Raw genomic sequence first — 17324 nt, forward strand, 5'->3', positions numbered from 1 at the left:
GTGACGTGAAGGCGGAAGTCGTCACATAAACAGAAAGCTGCTCAAACACGGCAGATACATCTGCGCGTACATTTCACCGTTTGCCATTGATTATACTGAATACCAGTGTATAGTTAGTCATGTTTTCGAGTCATGCAAAAGACTCCAGCTTTTTGGGGGGCAGGGTACCGCCAGAAATCGAGTCAATGTCCAAAAACCTGAAGGATGTGGACCAGGAGCTGTTCAGGAAAATACTGAAAGGTAATTAAATGTTCTGTGCGGTGAATATAACTACTCTATCTCTAAAACAACGTCCATATATTTGAAATGTTTGCAATAGGTACATGTACAGTTGACATTTCAAACATTTACACTCTGTGAATGGTGTTGGTAAATGTCGGTAGGAATGTCTTGTGACCTCCTCCAGCTTCCCAGTTTGTGCATTCTAGCCAGCCCAGACACCAGCTCTAGCATTTGAAGTTTGAATTTAACGTGTCGTTGAATTATCCTGTGTTGTAGCTGTGGTCAGTGCCCTGGAGGGGAAGGACAGCAGAGAGGTCCTGAAGTCCATCACAGAGGGCAGTGTGATCCCACAGGAGAGGCTCAGTCACATCATAGCCGGTATGCACAGAGTGCTATCTGAGGCCATCCGCATCCCCACACCGCTGCTCAAACAGGAGGTGAGTTAGGTTTAAAACGAGGAACATCTGGGACAGATGTAGTCACACAAGTTTACATCTGTATAAAAGTTCATTAAAGAAATACAGCATTTGTAACGCATAACATTTGTTTGTTTCCCCGTAGGCTTTTAAAGAAGACCTAAGGGAACTGAGGCAGGGGCCTTCATTCTTTTACAGCACTTTCTACATTTTTCATTCAAAATGCTGAAATTGTTGTTTCTATGATGCTTTAGGATACCTGAAGACTTCATCACAGATTTCTGCAGTGTGGTTTTTGGAAATCGGTACGATGAAATTACAGCCGGCTAAAGTACATGTTTCACACGTACATCTAATATATAGTATTTACTGACATGCTAAGGAGAATATTCACTACACCAAAAAGACAGATGTAAATGTCTGTTATATGTGTTTCTTAAAATGTTGGATGCAGATGTAGTTGTTGTTTCCAGGTTTTTGTTGTGTTACATTGCTCTCTGTCTGTTTTAGCCGCGCTGTACTTGAAGCAGCTGCTTCACAAAACGACCCTCAGCTTCCTACATTAGAAGAATTTAAGTGGCGGGTGGATGTTGCCATTTCTACAAGGTAAGACGGTGACAGACACACTGATGGATGGGACTGTTCTGCAAAATGTTGTCATTCTGAATGACTGGATAGTCTAATATTAGTGGCCACCAGCTGATTGAAACCTTTTGTTTTGCTGGCTGATAGATCTTTCCTAGAATGATTTCTGAAAGGGAAATCCTTTTGACACAATAGTGTGAATTCACATATTGTAACAATGAATATCTGTGTCTTCTTGTGTCTCTCCAGCTCTTTAGCCAGAGCCCTGCAGCCTTCTGTTCTGATGCAGATGAAACTATCAGATGGGAGTTTAAACCGCTTTGAGGTACTTGTTCCTGATTATACACACTGGTATACGTTCATGAGCATTTTCCATGAAGCAGTTTTGGGGGCTTTTTTTGCCCCCATCATCATCTGCACAATTTGACGCCATAAAACACCATATACATGGACTAGAGTCAGATACAGCAAAATGTAGGTTTTACTTTTTATACTAAATAAATTCCACATAACTAAATGAATTGCATAACCTAATGAGCCTTTTTAATAATACGATTTGGAACAGGCGAACACAAGGAAATGTTTAACAAATCAGTAAGAGGCCTCAGTCAGCAGGGGGAGCCACACTCCATGTCTGCATCATAACCATAGAATTAAAACTGCGTTTGAGACTTAAGCTACAACTGTTTTCAAAGTAAGCTACTAATGTGAACAGAAGCAAGGGAGGGGAGCACTCCTACTCCAGATGACGCTGAACCTAGTGCAGTGGTTACATAATCAGATTACAGCTGAATTAGAAGATTAGTACCAACAACATCCGCTGCACAGATTCTATTGATGGGTGTACCTTATCTCTACCTGATATGTGCTTCTCAGGAATTATCTCTGAGTGGCACTGAAAAGGAGGCAAAAAAAAGACAAACAGAAGAGGCGGCTCCAGCATTCTGATAATTAGCAGATGCGTCTTTTACAGCTGCAAACGCACCATGACTCACACAGAAACCCTTAACAGCTCTTAACACAAGGATAAGAAGGGCAAATTAATGGAGCTATAAATGGTCGAGTAGAATACATTGTTTTGATTTTGGAAAGTGAGGAGATACTCAGGCTGTCAATGAAATGTTTAAGAACTCTTTCCTTGTCAGTGAATTGTTGTATTTTCTTGTCTAGGTGCCTGTGTCTAAATTCCATGAGCTCCGTTACAATGTGGCTTTGATTCTCAAAGAGATGAATGATCTGGAGAAGAGGAGCATTCTCAAGATCCAAGACTGAGCGAAACTCTGCTTAGGTTATGAGATCAAATGGACTTTTGTACATAAATGTGATACTATGAGAGATACTCTGCTCATGCTCTGATGGTGTTGGTGTCCAACATACTTGACAGATGATAGAAATACATTCTAGCATTAATCAGTGCATTGATATCTGAGACACCTGCCTGCATTGTGCCAACATACGAATGCAGTGTATGGAGCACTCGGTGGCCAGCCACTTTAACTGGTGTCATGTGCATCGTTGAGTCTGAACGTTGCGTTCCGCTGCTTTGGAAACATGATGTTAAAGAAGTTAAAGAATGAACATGGTGATTTTTTTTAACCCACAAAATGAAACCAGCCACATAACAGACGATTTATTGATTCTGGGGTTAAAGTATAGCATAAATATAGAAAATGTAACAAATATTTTGTTGTGTTATTTTGTACATTTTTCATATTAACACATTTTTTTTGTCTTGAAGCTCATTTCTTTAATAAAGATTGGACAATATTAAATGGTTTGTTCAGATTTTAAAGCTGTCATAGGGGTAATGATTTATATGCCGCCTGTGTAACACCACTAACACAACGCAGAACTGAAGACGCAGATGCATTTTATGTCTCAGGTTACAGCTGAATGAAAATATAGAAATAATATCCTGATTCAGCTTTGTGACCCAAACAGGCACACTTTTAATGGGTGTGCAGAAAATTACTCAGGTGCTGCACCAGTGTCTTTTTAATGTTAAGTCATATTAATGACTTTCATTCTAAAGGTTGAAGTGAGTTTTCTTGAAGACATTTTGCTGCTCATCCAAGCAGCTTCATCAGTTCTGTTTGGTGAGGAAACATGGTTTATATGTGGTGGGTGGGTCTTTGTAAAAACCACAAACAATAGCTCTAAATGTCTCCATGCTTACCTGTGTTGGTCTGACTCAGGTGTGTCTAATGACCAGTTAACGACTATAACACTACAGGGGGAGTGCTGGCGGTGCCTGTTTATCATGGACATCGACCCACCCCTAGTATATGCAAAGTAGTATATACAGTGGGTATGGAAAGTATTCAGACCCTCTTCACTCATTCTTCACGTTTTTGTTATATTGCAGCCATTTGCTAAAATCATTTAAGTTCATTTTTTCCTCATTATTGTACACACAGCACCCCATTTATTTAAAAAAAAAGTGAAATATGACATGGTCCTCAGTATTCAGAGCCTTTGCTGTGACTCTCATATATTGAACTCAGGTGCGTCCATTTCTCATCCTTCAGATGGTTCTACACCTTCATCTGAGTCCAGCTGTGTTTGATGATACTGATTGGACTTGATCAGGAAAGACACACACCTGTCTGTATAGGACCTTACAGCTCAGTGCATGTGAGCAAGGACCCGGGACACGAACTGTTTGTACCTCTTCCCTCAGGAAAGAGGTACAGGAGCATCAGAACTCGCACCAACAGACTGAGACACAGCTTGTTCCAAGAGCTGAGAGCTGTGAAATCCATCACCCCACTTTCCCATACACATCCCACCCACCAAAAACACTGAGCAATAAACCTCTGTGCACAGACACTCTGCACTTTAAACCATTAATACACCTCAATTTGTACAATATATCATACTAGTCACTTGCACTGGTAGTTTTACTCTTGCCTGCCATCTCTCCATGACCTGTACATCTCCAGGACTCTGAGGCGTGTAGGTCGGATCACAGCTGACCCTTCTCACCCTGGACATGGACTCTTTTTTTTTGAGCCACTCCCTTCAAGCAGGAGATTACGGCCCATTTGGACCAGAACCTCACACCACAAGAACAGCTTCTTCGCCTCTGCTGTTGGACTGTTGAACTGTAATTCTAAAACACTTTAGTATAGTCACTGCACAATCATGACTATCAGCACTGTTTAGTTTCATCTTGTACTACTTTGGACACTAGTACTCACTGATCCACGTGGTACCTGTCACACTGTTACACTCTGTCCATATCAGGGTCCATGTTTGCCATTACAACCACCACTCATGTTCTGTTCTGTTCATTGTATGTCTGTAATGTCAATTTATAGCCTTACTTTAGATTACATTATTTACCTTGTTTACTTGACCTTATTTCATCTTATTTACCTTATTTCATCTTAATTTTATCTTATTTCAGGTTAATTATTCTACGTTTTATGTATGCACCAATCACTAAGGTAAATTCCTAGTAATGTGAATCCTCTTCACTTACATGGCAATAAACACGATTCTGATTCTGAGTATAGAATGTAGAAGTAAAGAAATACTAGTACATATACTTGGTACTTGCTGGTGTTCTAGACATCTTAACGATGGACAATAGAAATGGCAGCACATATCACACATGCTTACTTTTAGCATGTTAGCATTCTTAATCCATTCATTAGTGGACTTACCCCATTTATAATTGCTATCTAAGGCTAACAGAAATTAAATGGTGCTACTTTAGATAACCACAATATTATTAATTATTCAATGAAGCAGTAAATGTATTATTTACTTTTTCATTTGTGGCTCACACAGTGCTCAAATCAGGCCGTTCATTCCTTCAGTGAATTCCATTAAATATATTTTTAACTTAAAGATCATTTACCTGGAGGGATTTAAAAACATACAAGCGCAGGTTTGGAATGATATAACACAAAAATCCATCTTCTCTCCAGCCAAGTATAAGACCTTGTATAATCGTCTGGTGGGGCGACTTGGAGGATAACTGGTTGTCCCAACCCATATACAATGTCCAGACAGTCTGTACTGGAAGAGCTACCCAGACTGCACCGTTGGCCTATTTAGAAACACACAGTACTAAATTTCAAGGTGTGAAGGAACGAGTGGCGGTCTGACTATTATGTGTCTGGGCACTGTGTCGGTGTCTGATGTGAGTTTATGTGCTTACATAATACCCCGTCCTGATTTGCATATATGTCAATCTGTTTGTTTTTTACATGTGTGTCAGTCTGTCTGCCGCGGTGTATATGTCAGTCAGCGTCTGTGTCTGTGTGTGGGATTGAGTTCACGGGCTAGACCAGCCGACCTATATTACCAGCAGCAGCCACTAGGCTACTACTGTGACTCTGATTGACTGGTTAGCTTGTAATCCTTACTCACAGCTCCCTTCAGCATGCAGGTTTTATTTCAAGGTTGCAGGAAATAATACTGATAGGCTTCAGGTGAGGCTAATAATAACATGTAGGCGAGCATCAGGAGCATTTAAAGGACAATCTCTTAACCACAGTCATGAATTAAACTCAAACCTTTCTAATTCTAGCCTTAGAGTGAACTCAGTTACAGGATCGTGGCAATTAATGTAGTCAAACAGAGCTTTAAGTACAAAGGAAGCCAAAAACAGACCGAGGAAATCTATATAAAGTGCTGATAAGCCACTGGGCAAATGTTTTATACACCGATTTATTCATTTGTGAAAGAAATATTGTGGTATTCCTCCTCAAAAGTTAGTGTAAATTTAACTTACATCAAGGATTTTGTCACATCTCTTATGGAGCCATGGCTGGCCAATGTTTAAAGTTCTGTTGGGCTGTCATCTCAGGTTTGATCATTTCAAGGAGTAACTTCTGTGTTAGGATCCTCTGGTGTCAGATCTGTGTAAGTTCCTCTTTACATTGATGATTTAAAACAAACTTTCATTATACCCTAGACAGCCAAAATGAATCCAGTTCAGCTAAGTCCTTTAGAAGCAATGCTCTTTTCATAATTTTCTAATTGTGTGTTTGACAGTCACATAACAGAGCGCATGGGGTGGATGTGTTTTGTTTTTCCAGAGTTCAGTTGAAACAGGAACAGGATGTCCATAAAACCCATCCGTGGGTTAATTATTTTACCATATAATATTAGAACATAAATTATTTAAAGGAAGAAAATGTTCTGTAAGTTTTTTTTGCCTCATTTTTCATCATGTTTTAGCTGATTTTTGTCATGCATCTGAAATCTTAAATATGCCTCATTTATGTATGCACATCCAACAAACTTTTTTATGGTTGTAATTGAAGAAATGAATAACTTTAGTGTAATGGCAGAAAATAAGATTTAGTATGTGTGGTGGTGTGGTGGTGTGGTGGTGGGTGGGGGGTGCCTCCGGTGGTGACCTCTGACGGTCCCCCGCCAGCGGTCCCACACTGACCCGTCAGTGTTTACTGGAATCCAGCATGCAGGTCAGACAGGCTCCTGCCTCCTGCCCCCGACACTGAAAATGTTACATGGCAGATTGTTTTGTAACTGTTTTTCTACGCTCGTCCAATGAGAACAGCTGGCCGGCGTCACATGACACAACTTTTACATAACAGTTTTTTTACCCTCCACATGCTCCATTGAGAATAACATCGGCGCTTCCTGGACCAGACCGTGAACGTGCACAGTGAGAGTAGTCGCTAGTTCTCAGCGGAGGACGCCGAGGTGAATGGCAGCTGTGGTCCTGAGCAGAAATGCGCCACACAGATGAGGGGACAAGCAACAAACAGCCTGTTCTGGATGGGGACAGAGAGTGAGAGCATGCTGCATCTTGCAGCGGAGGCTTTTCAGTCGAAAAACTTCGACCTAGCGGCGGATATCTACGAGTGTCAGCTGGCCTGTGTGGGAGACCCGGTGAGCCGGCAGGAGCTGATGGTAAAGCGGGCTGACGCTCTCGCGTTCGGGGGGAACTTCACCGAAGCGTTCGATGTGTATCGACGTGCCTCGGAGATAGAAAGACTGAGACCTGTCCACCTGGCGAACCTCATAGAGTACCTGTCGGGTAGCACCAGGAAGCAAGACGGGGGCGAGAGTCAACACAGCAGCACGAGGAGGGCAGAGGAGGCAGGGGCGGCCGGGTGCCATGGCGCCGGCGCCGGTGCCGGTGCCGCGGGTCTCGGGAATGAAGACTTCTCCTGCCGGATATGTCTGAGCTTCATGTTCGAGCCTGTGACTCTGCCGTGCGGACACTGCTTCTGTAAGAGGTGTCTACAGAGGGAGAGGAAGGAGAAGGAGCGGCCGGCTATGTGTAAGGAGTGCAGGGACAGCTCCAGGATAGCAGACGTCCAGAGTTACCGGGTCAATGTGGTCCTCAGTAACTTGTTGGCGAAGTGGTTCCCCACCCTGCACCAGGCCGGCCGGCTGAGGCGGGAGGGCAACGGGCTGTACGCCGAGAAGAAGATGGAAGAAGCGCTGGAGAAATACAACCAAGCCATACTGATAGGTAGGACAGCTGCTGTACAGCAGTGTTTCTTATGTGTGTGTGTCTGTAGGAACACTTTTACAACTTCATGTTTTCAGCAGTTAAGAATGTACCAAAACAATATGACGGTGTATTAGTTTCATAAGTGTGCCAATAAAAAGAGTTTGAGGCCAGCTGCCTCTGCTGGCACCTGAGCGTCATTTCACCATGCGTTGGATAACAGGGTTATGTAGGCTGGGCCAGTGGACCAAACATTGCGTAAGCAAGGACCCGCCCCCTTCAGCTCTCTCATTGTGTAACGTCAAATAATGAATCAGGCAAATGTGTGTCAAGGGTATTATTGCAGGTCACCGCTAGGCACAGCAGAGGGGGGGGGGCAGAGCTGGTGGACTGTGACCTTCTTCAGCGTGAAACGATCTGCTCCAAATGACGCACACATTCATTCATTAGAATATAAACATGCTTTTCTGTAGCTTGTTGTGTTTTCTGATGCTGTCTTGAATATAAAGGAGGTAGTGAGCGGCCTCCTCTGGTGCAGCCAGCAGTCCTCTGTGACTGGGATACTTGTCCTGACCTCATTTGACTTAACAGCTCTGTGCTGCTGTGGCTCAGTCACTTTATAGGCCAGTTGTGTAAGTTTAAATCTATTCACTGAAGGAGCTCCTTTGACAAGTTTTCCAAGAAGTTATGTTCTGATCATTTGATTGCTGTCCTGCACAGGATAACACTTTATTATTTGATAAGTAAGGATAAATGATAAAAAGCCAATAAGTGTCACAGACTGATTAACTATTATGTGCAAATTGTGTTTGGCTCGTCATACTATCAGAATCTGTGATGTATGTTGGCAGCACGCTGCACTAGCTTTCATAGTGTTTGTGTAATCTGCCCTCAGTCTGTCCTCCCAGCCTCCACAGGTCTAACATGTAAGGGGGTTTTAGAGTAAAGCTTAGATTAGGATCTAGGTTAGAATCGGGCTGTGTTTGGGCATGTTAGGTTTAAGTCCCTGAGGAATTAATGAACATCAATACAATGGGCTCGCAGTTATAATTAGCCCAGGTCTGCGTGAGCCTGTAATAACGCAGCTTGCATGAACTGCAGTGCTGATCAATATTTCTTCTGGCTGCTTGTACAAATATTGTACCTGATATCTGTGTGTGTGTTGTTATAGAATGTTAGGATGTGTTTCCATTCCATACGTTACCTAAAGTCAATTTGTCGTTGTAAAATACTCTCTTTTGCCTGCGGCTGGTGCTGCACTTCCCGTGTTTTGTTATGTCTGTGAGTGATTTACTACCTGTGCCTGTATGAAGCCAGAAAAAGAAAATTCCCATGTGGTCCCCATAGGCCAACTGTGACATTTGCATAAGTTTTTGTAGTTATGAAACCTAGAATGTGGGTGACCTTGATAGTGCTGCATGGTTTTGTAAGACAGCAACGTTTTCATAACGTGTTTTATAATGCAGACAATGATCCATTTTAAACATACCATCTGCCATATGCCTGTGGACCCTACAGTCTGCCACATGAGACTTTAATTCTTAAATATTATCTTACTTGGAAAGAAAACTATTGCCTTTGTAAAGGGGTCAGGAGTCACACAGCTGAGGGTGAATAACGGAATGATGATGATGATTTATAGAAAACAGTTTTACCTAATTTTTTTCGGAAAGCTCTCCTTGAGCCCAGAAAAAATCCCATTCTCTCTTTTTTAAGTTATTATTAATAGATTAATCAGTTAATCTTGTCCACACAGGCATGCACTTGCGATCAGCAGTACAAAAATAATCCTATGAGTATGATAAATATATCAATGAAATAGTCTTATTTGAGCAGCTGAAACCACAAAATATTTGGTGTGAAATAATCTCAGTTGATTCTCTCAAGAGTGCTAAGAGAGATTAAATCTCTTATTGTATCAAAATGTATTAACATGCTCACTCTGTGCCCCTCACCGTCCTTCCTCCTGCTCCTCTCAGCACCCATGGACCACATACTGTTCAGTAACCGCTCCCAGATCCACTCCAGTCTGAAGCACTATGAAAAGGCTCTGAGAGACGCTGAGATCGCCTGCAGGCTGATGCCCCTCTGGTCCAAGGTATGGCAGAAACGCAACATGTAATTTAAAAGTTTTTATAAGTAACATTTAAAAACCAATATATTCTTCCTTCCTGTCTGTCTGCCTGCAGGGTCATGTCCGTAAGGCCCAGGCCCTAGTGTCACTGGGCAGGACTGAGGAGGCTCTGAGAGAGTACCTGGTCTGTTTGTCCATAGAGCCTGACTGTAGACTGGCCAAGACCGAGGCTTACAAGGTAAACACCTTTTTTCTTCTTCTCTTACATGAATATACTCATTATATTTTTTTCTCAGACCTATTGAGTGTTGTGTAATTGTCACCATTGTGAGAACACAGATCAACACAGATTCCTTTTTTGTCTTCTCTCAGCTCCTCAGTGATCTCCTGGCTCCAGTTACAGACCAGGTTCCTGAACACATCTCAGACTACTCCAATATACTGTCTTCCAGAGCACACATCAAAAGCAGCATCAGTGTTCCCCTCCTGGTAGGACACGCAATAGTCCAAATCAAAGTGTGACAACAAAATGTCTGACCAGTCCCCATAACTGTCCCATTTATTTTTCTCTGTCTCTCAGAACCTTAGTTCGGGCTCATTGTTCTTAGAGTCTGGTCCCCTCGCAAATGAGACGTCAATGGGGAGCCAGGTCAAAGGTCAGAGAAAGACAGAGCCCAGGAGGTTTGACCACTGCCTGCTTCTCAAAAGGAAAAGAAGGTACACAAACGAGGAGGTGGAGGAAGGAGGACGGGAGATGAGCAGCAATCGCAAGAGATCCAAATCTGGTGAGCTGACAGCTATACACAAACATACACTGCCCATAAATGGCATTTAGCTTTGAATTAATTATCTGATCATCTCTCCATGTAGAGCCAGGAGAGGGGGGCCCTGATTCTTTGTGTTCAGATGTTGGTGACCCAGCAGATCTGGAGTGTTCTCTGTGCATGAGGTGAGCTTTACAACCCAGCATGCTTTTTAAAAGGTGTGACTTAATCTGGGTGGAAGCAACACACGATGTAATAAAACAGTTTGCGGTTGTGTAATGCATCATAAACGCTGTCGCTGACAGTTATAGCCTGTAATGAAATCATATGATAAACAGTAGCTGATAAATATGTGAAGTGTGTCAGCTTTTAGTTTTGCCTCCATGGTTTTAACGGTGCTGCGTTTCCCATCCAGACTGTTCTATGAGCCGGTGACGACGCCATGCGGTCACACATTCTGTCTTCAGTGTCTGGAGAGATGTCTGGACCATAACCCCAAGTGTCCACTCTGTAAAGAGGAACTGTCTGAGGTAGGTGGTTCATGTCCTTCAGTGTGTTTTTTCTATCCGAGTCTGTACTTCTGCTCTTCCTAATAAAGTTATTTTCTGTCTCTCTCTGCAGTACCTGGTCCAGAGGCAGTACTGTAAGACCGTTTTAATGGAGAAACTGATATCGAAGTATCTTCCCTTTGACCTCATGGAAAGACAGAAGATCCACCATGACGAGATGGCTGAGCTCTCCAAGTAAGTTTGTGCGTCCTTAATGCTGGTGAATGTTACCTACCCCCGCCGTCAACACTGGGAGTGTCTCCCTCTGGATGTTTGACCTACTGACCTACAGTAGATAACACCACATGTCTGACACAGTGACCTCCTAACGTACGTCATCTCAGGCATCAGGCTTCACTTTCCTGGAGGCTGAGCCACAGTTGTGACTACAATAAATAACTGCACCTAAAATGGACCTAAGCTGCTGCAGTGTTCTGTTTGGTGCGTGTGTAGCAAGAAATATGACGCTGATACAGAAATTATTTTGTGTCTCTTTTTAGTCTGAACAAAAATGTGCCTATATTCGTGTGCACCATGGCCTTCCCCACTGTGCCGTGTCCCCTCCATATCTTCGAGCCCTGCTACAGATTGATGATTCGCCGATGCATGGAGACGGGAACCAACTGCTTCGGCATGTGTCTGGGAGACGACCTCAAAGGGTCAGTGTGAAGCTGCAAAGCTGCGTTTTACATTTAAGTGTGAATTTTGGAAATGGAATACTATATCGGCCTGTTCTGGCTGCAGGTTTGCACACTATGGGTGCCTGCTGGAGATCCGGGATGTGAAGTTCTTCTCCGATGGCCGTTCGGTGGTGGACACGATCGGCAGGCGGAGGTTTAAAGTCATCCAGCACAGAGAGAGGGACGGCTACAACACGGCTGACATAGAATACCTGGAAGACATAAAGGTATGAGTTAGCGGTGGGTGTGATGAGTGGGACAGAGATAAAGAGATGCCATTCAGTTGGATGTTAGTTATAGCTCATGTGCGTGTGTGTGTGTGTGTGCAGGTAGAAGGTGAAGCAGAGCAGGAGCTACAGTCTCTGCATGATGCAGTATATGACCAGGCTCTGGTTTGGGTTAACTCTCTGAAGCCCGAGCAGAAGGAGCGCATTGAAGGACACTTTGGACCCATGCCTGAGAAAGACTCTGAAATTCAGGTATATTCACACACTAGCATGGTCAACAGTCTGAATGACAAACACGAGAACAAGACCTCATTGTGTGTCTTTCCCTCTCTGGATTCTTTCAGGCCAGTCCTAACGGCCCCTCCTGGTGCTGGTGGTTACTAGCTGTTCTTCCATTAGAGGGTCGAGCCCAGATGCCCTTCCTTGCCCTCACGTCACTGAAAGATCGTCTCAGTGGCATCCGCAAAGTGCTGCTGTTCATGGCGCAGAGCAAGCACCGGTGACGTGGGGGAAAATGAAGAAGAAAAAAAAAAATACAGTAGCCGCTGTCATCAGCACACACACTCCCCCAAAGCAGCAGTTGACCTGTTCTTCCTTCCAAAGAACCGATGGCGACATTGTTGCATCTTGGCTGTTGTTGTAGTGTGGATTTTATCTACACATCAACGGCAACATTTAACAGCATGCACTAAATAAGTAGATCTGAAAACAAAAAACATCATCTTCCATGTGTCACGGTGGCACCACAGCAGATGGCAGGCTGAAGCTACTCTCAGACAGGAGAGGAATCGGATTTCTTAAGCTGACTGTTGAGTCATCATTTCGTTACATCTTTGTATTTCACTGTAACGACGCAAACGCACACACGTTTTAGAGCAGCATGTGTACAGCAATAAGCTGTTGTGATAACGTGTCTTCATCTGTCCAGCTTCCACTGTGGCCTTTCTGGCTCTGCCTCATGACTCTTCCTCTTTCTTCTGACACTCTGAGCGAGTAGAGTGGTGAAAGTGGGGAAATAATGTGAAAAATAACTGAGCATCTTGTCTGAAGATAGCTATAAGCAAAACCCATTCAATAACCATTTAACCCAGTGCAGTGTGTCTTTAAATGTACGTGTAAATTCTAAAGAGACCAAACTTTAAATCTACATTTTTATGTATAAATGCACTCGGTAAAGTTGAGTGAATAATTCTAATGATTAAATATGATGATTTCTTGTCATTTGGAATCCCATCTAAAGACAGACCTGTCAGAGTGTTCACTCTCCCGTCACCCTGTCTCAGTAATCATTCGGACTGTCTTCCTTCTGTCCATCACTTCCCTCCATGTCTTTTCATCCACCTCAACAACAATGGACTGAACTTTTTATTGGCGTGCTTTAAGGCTCTTTATTCTTGTGTTTAATTCATCCATTTTTTTTATGTTTTGGATTATTTTTCCATTATTTATTTTGTCATTATTTATGCATGCAGTGACATTGTTTACATTTCACAGAGAGAGATGCTGAGCTGCTCACTTTTTCCAAAGGCTTTTTGTTTTTGCTTAACATCTGACCCTATCAATGATGATACATTGATCTCAAAAACACCTCTTGGAGATGCCACTAACAAACTGCACAGGAGAAACTTCACTGGTGACAGATCACTGGTGACCCAAATCTTAGTAGTTTTTATTGGCCTATCCTAATCTGAGTTTTGTTGACATATTTGGATTCCCTCACTGCCAGCAGCCTCTCTGCTTGCACTGACATAAAAAGAGACTTATCGGCACCAAGCAGTGGACTCCCTATTGCTAACATTTGGATCCTGTGTATTTATTCTGACCCCTCCACTTTATGTAAAGGGAAAAAAACCCGTGCAGGCAGGCCTCAGTGTGCTGCAGTCAGATATCCTCTGGTGGTTAGAGTTACCACGGTAACTCCATCTTCCAATGGGAAGCAACCTTAGCAGGCCAATAACTAATGATGAGGCCAGTGCCTTCCATCCACAGACATGGATCTATTTACATTTTACCCCCCACATTTCTTCACAACAGATGACCCTTTAAAAAAAATACCCACAAACATATTTTTTGAGAGGGAAAAAAATGTACTGTTAAAAAACATGGAGGCCTTGCTGATGTGTGTGAGATGTTTTTTTTTTTTTACACGGCATAAGCTAATCTCAGAATACCCCAAGAGATTGTTGAGCTTTGCCTTTAAAATCTTCTGTTTTATATACATGCGTTTGATTTTACATGTTTCTATGTCAATCAGATTCTTTGTATTTTATGATTTTATTCACTTACTGATGTATTTGCTTCTCCTTATTTCCTATGTAATATTACAGGGAGTGTCACATCAACCCATGCGCATTTATTATTTTTAAAGGGCCAAAAACATGTCATACAGAAAACAATGTGTTTATATATAGTATTCATACACTACCCCAGTCAGATGGTTGCAATATGACATCAGTCAGCAATACTATGCCGATGATCTCAGTGTTTAATTCTAATATAAGGGTTGTGTGTCAAAACAGGCATGTTGTAAGTGACAATGGAAAAGCTGCCCTAGTAGAATTTGTAATGTTGCACTGGGACTGGAAAGGGAATACAATCGCACAACTAATCATAATCATAATCAAATGTGTTTTTTTATTAACACAAGGAGGAGGTTGAAGTAAAGGGAAACGGTTCTAAACAGCAATAAGGAGCCGGTGTTTTTTCAAGGAAATTTTCCCCACTCAAAACAACAATCTCTGTGAAATATTGCTGAACTATGACAACTGTTTTTGTGCCTTAAATTGGACTTCTTCCATTTCAGTAAACTGCAGTGGTGTTAATTTGGTAAGAAACATGATCTGAAATGTCCAAACAATGCTTCCATTTCACAAGTTAAAGGTATTTGATGTGCTTAAGTCAAACATGCATAACGTCTGTCACTGCACCCCTGGCTGACTCTATAAATAACAGTAAATACTACAACTTACATTTTATAATATACAGAATTGGACAAATGTTGAGGTCCCCATAGGTTTGGATTGTTGCAGGTGAATTCAGAAAGACTGTTGTTAGTTAGGTGACAACACACGTTTTGAGCTCTGATCCATGTAAGGTGGCATTTGTCTCAGCATTGAATCCTTAAAGGTCAGGATGGGCTAACATATTGTAGCACTCTGTAGCTGTGATGTAGCTGACAAATGGCGCCAGCATTACCTTATTGCCCCCCCCCCCCAGCCTCTTAAAACATGCACAGCATCAGCTTTCTGTTCAGATACGATAAATTGAATCTTTAGAGTCTGATCGTCCGTCTATGCAACAATAGGATGAACGTCCGTTTGCCCATTGACATCCTGACCTTTCAGAATTCAACCACAGACCTTTAGAGGAAGACGAACTACCTCTGCTTCAGGAGCACATGGGGAGTAAAGAGAAATGATGCTTCCTCATGTTCCCGTTCCCATCATTGTTGTTTTGTCTGTATACATGAGTGTAATTTAAATAAGCAATGTAAAATATCATCAGAGCCCTGAAATGTTTTGCTTTGTTTTCTTTCTAATTTGTAAAAAAAAAATAATAATAACAAACATCACATCAACTTCAGAGCTGTGGATCAAATGTTTCTGTGTGATATATTTAAACAAGTGTTCCAGATATTTGAGTCATTGATCATCCCTGATGGAATGAGCAGTTCTTTGGAGGAAGCAACATTTTGAAATATTTGCTACATGGTCTGATTCGTGTGTTAAATTATTATTAATGGCCTCTAAGGATGAATGTATGTGTGTCTTAACATCTCTCTGGTGTTTTCTATTCATGTCTGTTTTTGATAGTAAAACTTTAGTATGCATTCATTTGCAGAAGTCTGAAGCTACATCATTGTGAATAAACCACAAGGTTTGTGTTGATCCTGTTTGGGATTCTGGACAAACCGGAGCAAACATGAGTCTGCTGCCTCCCTTGTCTCTGTACTTCACAGGCGGCTGTGTTTCTAAGAAAGTGGCAGTTCAGATTACTTGTTACATGACAGGGTTTATGTTTAATAATTTACAAGATGAATCACCAGCTTAGTCTCAAGTGAAGACATAAAAGAAAATGACTGAATCAGGTTTAATTTGTCCACAATTTTTATTTTTTTTTGACCAAAATCATCACAAATGTCTTTACAAAAACATCAGGAGTGGCCCTCAGTGATAAACACTAAGACAATTAAGCACATTTTATTTAGTGAATGACAGTGAGTTAAAGAAACAGTACAGATTATATTGGATTATGTGTGGTCCATCTATACACTCTCACAGTTATATTTTTAGGTTTTAGTTCAACACTATGAAGCCAGACACTCAGGGGGACACTTTTCCATAAACCCAATCATACACTGATGCATCCTCACTAAGATAAATCTGATCAGTCTGTTTCAGTCTTTCTAAAGGTCCCCAATCACTTTCAAGATCAGACTTTTTAGAATTTTTAAGCTACATAAAAATGTATAAACTAACAACTGGAGATGCTCTCAGCTGCATTGTGGTTTGTCGCATGTTTGCGACATTCGTCTACAAGGAGTTAAACATAACACGTCACATCTTTCTTTCTTGATTTTATTGGACAGCAGACTCCATCTGTCTTCATTTGATAACAGTGTTATGGTGAGTATAGTGGCGGCAGCATCATTGCTGGAACTGTTTCTCTGCAGTAGAGATAAATTTAAGGAAGACCGAGTGCAGTCAAATACATAGACGAGCCAATAGTTCACTTTACATGACCACAGGGACCTATAGCAAACTTTCTGGAGGGACCATGTAGACCATGCTAACTACAGTAGCCTATAGGTGTGATGAAGTTAGTTAGTTACTGTGTTTATCTGCACAACATCCATATTTATCATCAACATGTGTCAGGGATCAGCATGCTTCAGCTCTTCGATGAAATATTCAAGCCCAAGAATTCATGTTTCAGATATGATGCAGTATGTCTGCGCTACAGGTGCATCAATGTGGAGAACATTTCTGTGAGGTCGAGGGTCTCTGGAGGAAAAGCAGCAAAATACTGATGGGCACAAATTCAAGAGGAGAACTTTGTCTAGTAAGAAGAGGGTGGCGGTTTATATGTGCGTGCAGGAAGTGAGAAAAACAAGGCGGAATGAACAAGAATGCGTCGCCAAGAATAGACTGTTGAAGAGAACCAACCTGACACTCAGAGAAAATACGTTTATGATGCAGACGGAATGTGGACGTGAGGGACAGAAAGACACGTTCATGTGTTCATGTAACCAAATCCAGTAAAAAGTGACTGTAACATGTATGAGCTGCACACTGTTAGTGTTCAGCCGATGGACAGAAACAGGCAAAGGAAGCTGGACAGACAGGAAGACTGATTATGCAAGCAATGCA

General features: G+C 42.0%; 2 protein-coding genes across 2 annotated transcripts; both read left to right on the forward strand.

The window, feature by feature from the left end:
- The first annotated feature begins 15 nt into the window (after window positions 1–15).
- On the forward strand, window positions 16–2995 carry commd5 (COMM domain containing 5). The gene is made up of 7 exons (XM_028415450.1): window positions 16–240; window positions 499–659; window positions 784–812; window positions 893–943; window positions 1149–1244; window positions 1473–1548; window positions 2394–2995. The coding sequence occupies exons 1-7, from the start codon at window positions 120–122 to the stop codon at window positions 2493–2495; spliced, it is 636 nt and encodes a 211-aa protein (XP_028271251.1). The 5' UTR covers window positions 16–119; the 3' UTR covers window positions 2496–2995.
- Window positions 2996–6821: 3826 nt separating this feature from the next.
- LOC114442723 (LON peptidase N-terminal domain and RING finger protein 3-like) lies at window positions 6822–14007 on the forward strand. Its single transcript, XM_028416501.1, has 12 exons — window positions 6822–7683; window positions 9642–9760; window positions 9852–9974; window positions 10109–10225; window positions 10317–10521; window positions 10607–10685; window positions 10916–11030; window positions 11122–11243; window positions 11549–11707; window positions 11793–11955; window positions 12058–12207; window positions 12300–14007. The coding sequence occupies exons 1-12, from the start codon at window positions 6948–6950 to the stop codon at window positions 12456–12458; spliced, it is 2247 nt and encodes a 748-aa protein (XP_028272302.1). The 5' UTR covers window positions 6822–6947; the 3' UTR covers window positions 12459–14007.
- The last annotated feature ends 3317 nt before the right edge of the window (window positions 14008–17324 follow it).

Source organism: Parambassis ranga, chromosome 10 (genome assembly GCF_900634625.1).
Source record: "Parambassis ranga chromosome 10, fParRan2.1, whole genome shotgun sequence".
Lineage (NCBI taxonomy): Eukaryota > Metazoa > Chordata > Actinopteri > Ambassidae > Parambassis > Parambassis ranga.

What these genes read in the sequence shown, in the direction of transcription:
- commd5 (XM_028415450.1), top strand. Translation starts at nt 120, where the DNA reads ATGTTTTCGAGTCATGCAAAAGACTCCAGCTTTTTGGGGGGCAGGGTA. An exon ending in GAAGACCTAAGGGAACTGAG is followed by an intron (nt 813 to 892) that starts GCAGGGGCCTTC and finishes ATGATGCTTTAG; the next exon opens with GATACCTGAAGACTTCATCA. An exon ending in AGTGTGGTTTTTGGAAATCG is followed by an intron (nt 944 to 1,148) that starts GTACGATGAAAT and finishes TGTCTGTTTTAG; the next exon opens with CCGCGCTGTACTTGAAGCAG.
- LOC114442723 (XM_028416501.1), top strand. Translation starts at nt 6,948, where the DNA reads ATGAGGGGACAAGCAACAAACAGCCTGTTCTGGATGGGGACAGAGAGT. An exon ending in GAGTGTTCTCTGTGCATGAG is followed by an intron (nt 10,686 to 10,915) that starts GTGAGCTTTACA and finishes TTTCCCATCCAG; the next exon opens with ACTGTTCTATGAGCCGGTGA. An exon ending in GTAAAGAGGAACTGTCTGAG is followed by an intron (nt 11,031 to 11,121) that starts GTAGGTGGTTCA and finishes CTCTCTCTGCAG; the next exon opens with TACCTGGTCCAGAGGCAGTA.